At 43.8% G+C, this 7,673-nt stretch overlaps 1 protein-coding gene across 1 annotated transcript; it reads right to left on the reverse strand.

Annotated features, from left to right (window-relative positions):
* Positions 1 to 640: 640 nt before the first annotated feature.
* On the reverse strand, positions 641 to 4,892 carry Slitrk1 (SLIT and NTRK-like family, member 1). Its single transcript, NM_199065.2, has one exon. It carries the CDS (start codon positions 3,928 to 3,930, stop codon positions 1,840 to 1,842), a length of 2,091 nt encoding a protein of 696 aa, NP_951020.1. The 5' UTR covers positions 3,931 to 4,892; the 3' UTR covers positions 641 to 1,839.
* Positions 4,893 to 7,673: the final 2,781 nt, after the last annotated feature.

Below are 7,673 nucleotides of genomic sequence, written 5' to 3' on the forward strand. Positions count from 1 at the left end.
CAGAAATTGGTATGATAAGAGTGAAACACTTTTTTTAGGATAATGATTGATTTCCATAAAGATGAGTACTTCAACAATTTTCAGTATGTAGTTGCTGGGGCGGAGGGTGGGTGGCCACTAATTAGTTTTACCGTTTTCAGCAGATGTTGAATTCAAAATGCCAGCAGCATCTCAAACAGCAGTCATTAGGGCTGTCTTTCATGAAGGAGTGCTGACCAGTGAAATCTCCCTCTGTTTAATGAGACCGATCTAGACAGAGTCAATTAAATCAAATCTATCCTAACATCTCCAATCTATCTGCTGCAGTGTGGGCAGCAACACAAAAACAGCAGAGAGGGATTTCCAGTATTAATAAAGAGATTCGCTGCAGCATTAGGAGAGGGCCGAGGGAGGGCAGAGTTGTCTGGGTAGCATGGTACTTTATGGGCAGTGGAAAAGCAGTAAAGGCAAGGGGGCTGAGGAGGGGTGCTGGATGGGAGGTTGTGAGGAGAAAAGCTAGTGAATGATTAAACACTAAGGTGATTAAGGAGAGAGCCTTTCTTGAGCTCCGGAAGGGACCCACCCCTTCCCAACCTCCCCCCTCCCCCCTCCCATCCACCATGAATCCAAAGAGGAAGCTGGAAAAATGTAAGGACCCAGATTTGAAAACATTTTCACTTTAATACTGAAAAAATATGCCATTATAAAATCCTCGAATAGAATTAGTAAGTTTTCACGTGCTTCCTCGGTTCTTTGTTCCTACTTTATAAGTAAGACTTTTACCAGCACACAATTGCTACCATAGGGTCGCAGCCTAAGCACTAGAGTGACATTAATTGGTCATGCTTAACTGCCCCAGAATCTTTTTTTCTTAAATAATTACACTGGTACTATAATAGAAATCATGGGTACTTATTTTACATTCAGATGGAAGGCATTATTGGATATGTATAGAAAAATATTCCCCCTCAGAAACTAAAAGAAAATCAAACATCACCATCAAAATAAAAGAACCCAAAACAACCCTTAAAAACTTTGCTCAACAAAATACATTGTTAACTCATAAAATGGACCGATGACTTAGCCATGCAAATGTCTTAAATAAACCTTTACATTTTTTTTCACAGTAAACATACGCTCTGAACTGCCTACCAATCACAAATAAGGGCGAAATGGCACTTTCTGATTATACTGTATTTTGTTTATAGAAAGTTTGATACGATGGGACTTATCAGGTAAGAGGATGGGTGCTGTGACAGCGTCTCCAGTCGCAGTGGGGCGGGGCGGTAGAGGGGGGGCGGGGGGCAGAGTCCCTGGAGCGTGTGGATTCCATGCGAGCCATGCAGCACTTTTGTTTGTTTGTTTGTTCTTGTCAGGAGTCAAAGTTATTTATTTACAATACATTCATGCCTTCGTGCAACTGCCCATCCCTGCTTTACCAACAGGGAGCCATCTTCGGGCTATCCACAGGGGAAAAATAGATATCTATTTCTCTATATAGATGTGATATATGTATATATGTATAGAGCCACTGCAGCCAGCCCCAGGGGACCTTTGGCTCAGAGCGAGGGGGCTCAATTCTTCTGGCAGGCCCCATGCTGGGCTTTGAGTCAAAAGGAGCTCAGAGCAAAGAGCTAGCTCGCTGCACTCACAGGTCCACAGTCTGCTCTTTGTTTTCAGATGGGAGCTTAAGGGCCAGAGCCTCTGAGTTGAGTGAGTTCATAGTTATTTATTTACTCATGTCCATCGGTGCTTGTGACACGCTAGATCTGGGTCAATGTTCTCCCACTCCCCCCGCGATTCAGGCGGCAGGGGAGGATGGACGTCTTCCTGCACTCCTTCCCCTTTAGGGTCGGGGGCTTAGTCTGAAAGTGAGTGAGAGCCACAGTCATACACCCTATGGGACCCATCTGCATTGTAAGGCCCATTGTGCCAGTAGGAAGAGTCACAGACTGTCTGTAGGGAATTAATTTCGGACGCAGAGGAATTGGCATCCCTTCTCTTGGACCGCTTTCGGTTCCTCAGGATAAACACGAGCATGCCCACCACGGTGAAGGCGGAGGTGACGAACACCAGCAGCAGTCCCGGGACCAACACGGAGATGGACACCCTGCTGGTGTCTAGGTAGGAGTTGGAGTGTGTCCCGGTCTCCGCCAACCCAGTGCTGTTTTTACTGTGCGAAGTTAACGTGGGCGAGATCCTCGCATACAGCTGGGGGCAGATCTCCTCATTGGAGAGCAGCATGAAATCCTTCCTAAAGAAGTTCACCGGTGTCTCACACTTGAGGTCGCTCATCAGCACCTCGGAGCCCAGACGTTCTGCCCATTGCTTGAAAGGCACAATGGTGCAGGAGCACTCCCAGGGGTTGCCATGCAGGTCTATCTGGATGATGGAGGTTAACTGGTCCAGCACCCCTGCCACAGGGAGGTACATGAAGTAATTATTGTGCAGACTGAGCTTAGACAGGGAGACCCCAGCAAAGACGTCCACCGGTAGGGACCTCAGCAAGTTGTTGTTGAGAATAAGAATCCTCAGTTTCGGCATGGCATTGAAAGTACCAGGGAGAATGAGCTGAATCGCGTTGTACTCCACATTCAGATACTCCAGGTTCTGCAGCCCAGCAAATTTCTCCCGGGACAGAGTGTCCAGGTAGTTACTATCCATGTAGAGCCACCTGAGGTCCAAAAGGTTCTTGAAAGTGTTGTTCTCTATGTTTGCGATGTTGTTGTTGCCCAGATCCAACAGAATGAGGTTCTTGTAATCCACAAAGTGTGATTTTCGGATGCTATGGATCTTGTTATCTCGAAGGAAAAGCTCCTGCACGTTGGAAAGCTTAGGCTTCAAATCAGCCAAGCTGCTCACGTTCCGGTTGTTACAGTTCATCTTTAAGCCTGAGCCTGGGATGTGGTCACAGCTGCAGCCCCCGGGGCAGGGCAAGCCATGCACTGGGGGTTTGTTTCTGGCGCTCCCAGTTGCTATCGGTGGCGTGGGTTTGATTTTGAGCTGCCAGTTGCCCGGGATCTTTGTACCTCCATTTGGAACAGCCCCTGGGGTAGCATGCTCATCCTGCCCATTTGTCTTGAAAGGAGTTGGCAGGGGGCCAGGAGCGAAGGTTTCTTCCTGGGCAGGGGGAGCCGGGAGACTAGAATCCACTCTGTTTTTTAAAGGACACAGGTCCTGTTCCGTGGTTTCATTGAGGTCTTTACCCTGGAGCCTGGTGGGGGCTTCGCAGACCACTCGACCGATTAGGGCGTTTTTGGGAATGTTCTCTAGCCATTCCTTCAGGGAGAGCAGATCACAGGTGCAGTCCCAAGGGTTATCCTCTAGCAGGATCTCGGCAATGCCAGGGATCTGCTCCAAGACCTCCTCATAGGGCAGTGTTTTCAGCCTGTTTCCACGGAGGTCGAGGTGGGTGATGGGCACATACTGGAATACATTAGCAGGTAGGGTGCTGATGAGATTGTCGTTTAAAATGAGGACTTCCAACTTGTTCAAGTCCTGGAAGGCCCCCGGGTCTATATCCCGTAATAAATTAAAATCAGCCTGGAGGTATTCCAGATCGTCCAGCCCCAAAAAAGTCTGCTTTCGAAAAGACTTGATCTTGTTGTTGTTGATGTGCAGCCGTTTCACCAGCTGCAGCCCCAGAAATGCCCCCGGAACGATCTCATGCAAGCCATTGTTTTCCATATGCAAACTAACCGCATTATAAAAGTTAGCGAACTCATTAGGGAAAAGTCGAGTGAGGGAATTGCCATGCAGAAATAAATGGTAAAACTGGGAAGTCGGGGCGGTGAAGCGCTGCAGACTTGTGAAGCCCTTTTTTTCACAGTCTACGTGTAAGTCCCCTTCTATCTCATTGCAAGAACAGATCTTCTCTTTACAAACGTCCCCTGTAACGTTTCCAGCGGCAAAACAAAGAGACGTCTCCAGCAACAGAATCCAAAGCAGCATTTTTAAAGCGAGCAATTCATCCCAGATCTCATCACAAAGTAACAGCAACCATCCTGCTCGCCACAGACACAATTCAAGTTCATTTAGTGCTCCAATGTCCGATCCCAGAGAAAGAGAAAAGAAGGGTTTGGGGGGGTGGGGGTGGATTCCTTCCTCCCTAACCCCCCCGTACTGCAATAGCCCAGACGCCAGTCAATAATTATATCCACAAACTATCCAGGCACATAGTGCAAGGCAAGCAGAAAAGAGAGGGGGGTGGAAAGTAGAGGAAAGAGAGAGAGAGAGAGAGAAAGCAAACTACTCCCCCTCAACCCTTTAAAAATAACCAAAATAAGTTAAATATATACCTGTACAATTAAAAGGAAACGCACCCTTACAGAATCATGTTTAGAGGTTCTCACTAACCAGCAAGGGAACAATGCTAGCAATTAGAAGCAAGTGCATGTTAGAAACAAGCAGGTTTGCAGCGTAGTACAGGCGCACTGCCTGTGATGGCTGTGCGTCGGACTGACCTTGCCTCTCGGATACAAAGCAGGGCTTTCGGCGGCTTCAGTGGTCCAGGCAGCTGGTGGAGTTCTTGTCTCGGTTGCGGGTTGCCCAGAAGTACCCCCGAGGTGCTGTCCAGTGCCCCCGGTGCTGAAATCACGCCCGCCCAAAAGACTCACTGCCCAGCCAATGGCGCTGGAAAATTTCCGCAATCACTGCGTTTTGTGGATGTCCATCCTGTTCCTTTGCTCCCCTTTGGTCGTCTTCAGCCCTTTTTTTCTGTGCTCCGGCCGGCGCTTACTAGCTCTTCTTTGCTTGTTCTCCTTCTCTTTCTTCTGCTCTTTCGGAATTACGTGAGGGGGGAGGAGAGAGGGGGAGCGAGTTGTCTGAGGGAGGAAGAGAGCGCGAGAAAGGGGAGGAGGGGGGGAGTTGCTAAGAAGCTCTGCTGGTTCCAGCCTGGTGCACTCTGAAAGATCTGACACCCTCTGCTGATCTGCAGTAGCAAAAATCCATCTGGTGAGGGAATGCTGAAAGAAAGAAAGAAAGAAAAAAAAAAAATCCACGTTTAGGGCAAGCGTTGAAAACGTGGGTATTAAAGGCTGTCGATCTACATAGAAGCTTATTTTAAATTGATTATTTAATGTTTTTTGCGTGCTAGAAACTTTACCCTTTCCTTTCCTTAAAGACCTCACAGCCCCCGCGAGCTCTAGCGTTCCGAAAGTATGGCTTTTAAAACATTTATTTCCCAATGGCTTGAATAAAATTAGTGTCAGGGTGTCAAGCGAACGGCAATTTGAGGTAATTATATTGCACGCCATTTTCATCGGTGCTTTAAACGTGTTTCTGCCTTCTCTGCGGTACAGCGTTTTATATCGTTTGATGCCTTTGGAACCTCTACTTTATTTTTGCACCCAGAAAGTGGCTAGTCTGGAAAAAATATATACATATATATATATATATATATATATATATATATATATATATATATATATATATTACATATATTACATAATATCACAATTTGGTAGAGAATATTTATTTCCAGGTATACAACTGAGGTATATACTTTTCCATTTTAAAGTTGTTATAAAATTTCAGTCAATTTGGTGATAGAGTTGAGTTTTTCTGATGGCATTTCTTCAATGTTATTTAAGACTGCAGGACGAAAACACAATGCATGCTTAAATTCTTTGATTTCAGACTAGAAATCTTACCATGACATTCTGAAAATGAGGGAAGGGGATGAGGCAAAATTTTGGAGGCTTTTAAAAACAGTTTGGTAAACAGGTACTAAGCCACCACACATGCATAGTGTCACACACACACAGAGGCGCGCGCTCGCACACACACACACACACACACACACACACACACACACACCTGACAATGTTTCCATACCAGATTTGAGGAATTTAAAATACATACAAGTAAGTAACAAATTGCATTTTGAGAGGAAAGAGTAGAAATCCTGGTCTGTAAGTCTGGGTAGCTGTATCCCCTCTCCAGCTCACTCAGGGTCCAAGAGGCTAGGGAGAGAAATGCTCTGAGATTTTTTTAAGGAGAGAATGTTCAAGTTACCCAGACCAAAAACTCAAAAAATGCAATGCCTTCATTTTTCTTTAAGATTCAGTTTTTTCATGGTTTCAGTTTCACAGACTTTTAACAGAGGTGACATTTTTTTTTTCCATTTAAAAAATTACAAATCATATTAAGCATCTTTTCTCCCCTTTTTCTTTTTCTTTAATTAATTAATTTGTTTAGTTTTTAGACTAGGTTTCTCTGTGTATCCCTGGCTGTCCTGAAATTTCTCTGTACAGCTTGGACTTGAACTCAGAGACCTGCCTGTCTCTGCCACCTGATTGTTGGGATTAAAGGTTGAAGGCCTGGGCTGCCATCTTTCCTTAAGCTGAAGCAAAGGAGACTTGATGACATTTCCCTTTCAAGCAAGTCTTAGGCAACCTTACCAACTATACATACTTGCTAATAATTTGTATAAAATCAAATATGCAATCAAGTTTGCAGTGTGGGAAGATTGAGGAATGAAAAGTTGTTAGCAAACTAGAGTTGGGGACATGTCCAAGGCTTGCTATGCTGTAGGAATGCCTAAAGAGTACATCTACTTATGAGTGGATTGGGAAGCTTATTCTTAGTTAAGTGGGAAGAAATTCATGTGTCATGTATAGGCAAATTGATGGACTCGAGAAAATTTGGTTAGAGAAGAGTTAGAGATAAACAGGTAATTCTTACATTTATTTATAAGCATGTGTAGGTGTCTGTGTGGGGAAGGGCACTCTTTCTTGGTGTCTCTCATTTCTCCTTTATATTACTAAATTACTATGGGCAGGCAGAAGAGACAGATTTTTACCAATCACACGCTATACCTAGGGAATGCAATACAACTGAGAATTGTAGACTTGAGAAGATAAATGGAACAAAAACTTTTCCGTTTCAGTATAAATGTAGAACTGACATCTAAATTGTCTTTCTCCCTAAACCACCTTGAAAAGATAAGGTCCTGTCCAGTATGTGGTTGGCAGAAATGGGCAAGCCACAGAACAAAAGCAACAAGAACAACAACAACAACAAAAAAGAACAACAAAAACCAAACCAACTTGTTGTCTAAATAGAAGCACTATTCATTATAGTCACATAATATCACGCCCTTGCCAAGTGCTTACATTCTAATTTGACTTAGCAAATAGGCCTTTATGTGAAGAGACCCAAAGAACAAACAACTTTATTAAAATGAACAAAATTTAGGTAAGCTACAATTATTGATACTGATATTAATATTGCAACCTTCCTAAGGTTCTTTCTGACTTGTTTCTCAAATCACTACTCACATTAGAAAGATTGCAGAGTTTCTGAATTTGATATTTTATGAGATAAATTTCCATATTATCTTCTGTAAATAGTAAATTACCTCATACACTCGGAGATGAGTGTGGTAATGACCACGATGGCAAATAATTAAATTTAGTATGAATATATGAAGATTATACAACTTATGATAAATATTCACCACAAAACAAAGTATAGAGAAATACAAATGTATCTCTGAAAAAAAAGTATATAATAAAATCTTAATTTTTTAATAGTAAATAAATAAATACTTTGTGTGTTTTTGGAGACAGAGGTCTCCATGAGGCAGGGTTTCTGGATGGAGAGGAACTGGCTGTGTATACCAGGCTTGCTTTGAACTCAGAGGTCTACCTGCCTCTGCTTCCTGAGAACTGGGACTGAAGGCATGTGTTACC

The sequence above is a fragment of the Mus musculus genome, chromosome 14 (assembly GCF_000001635.26).
Source record: "Mus musculus strain C57BL/6J chromosome 14, GRCm38.p6 C57BL/6J".
Taxonomy (NCBI): domain Eukaryota; kingdom Metazoa; phylum Chordata; class Mammalia; order Rodentia; family Muridae; genus Mus; species Mus musculus.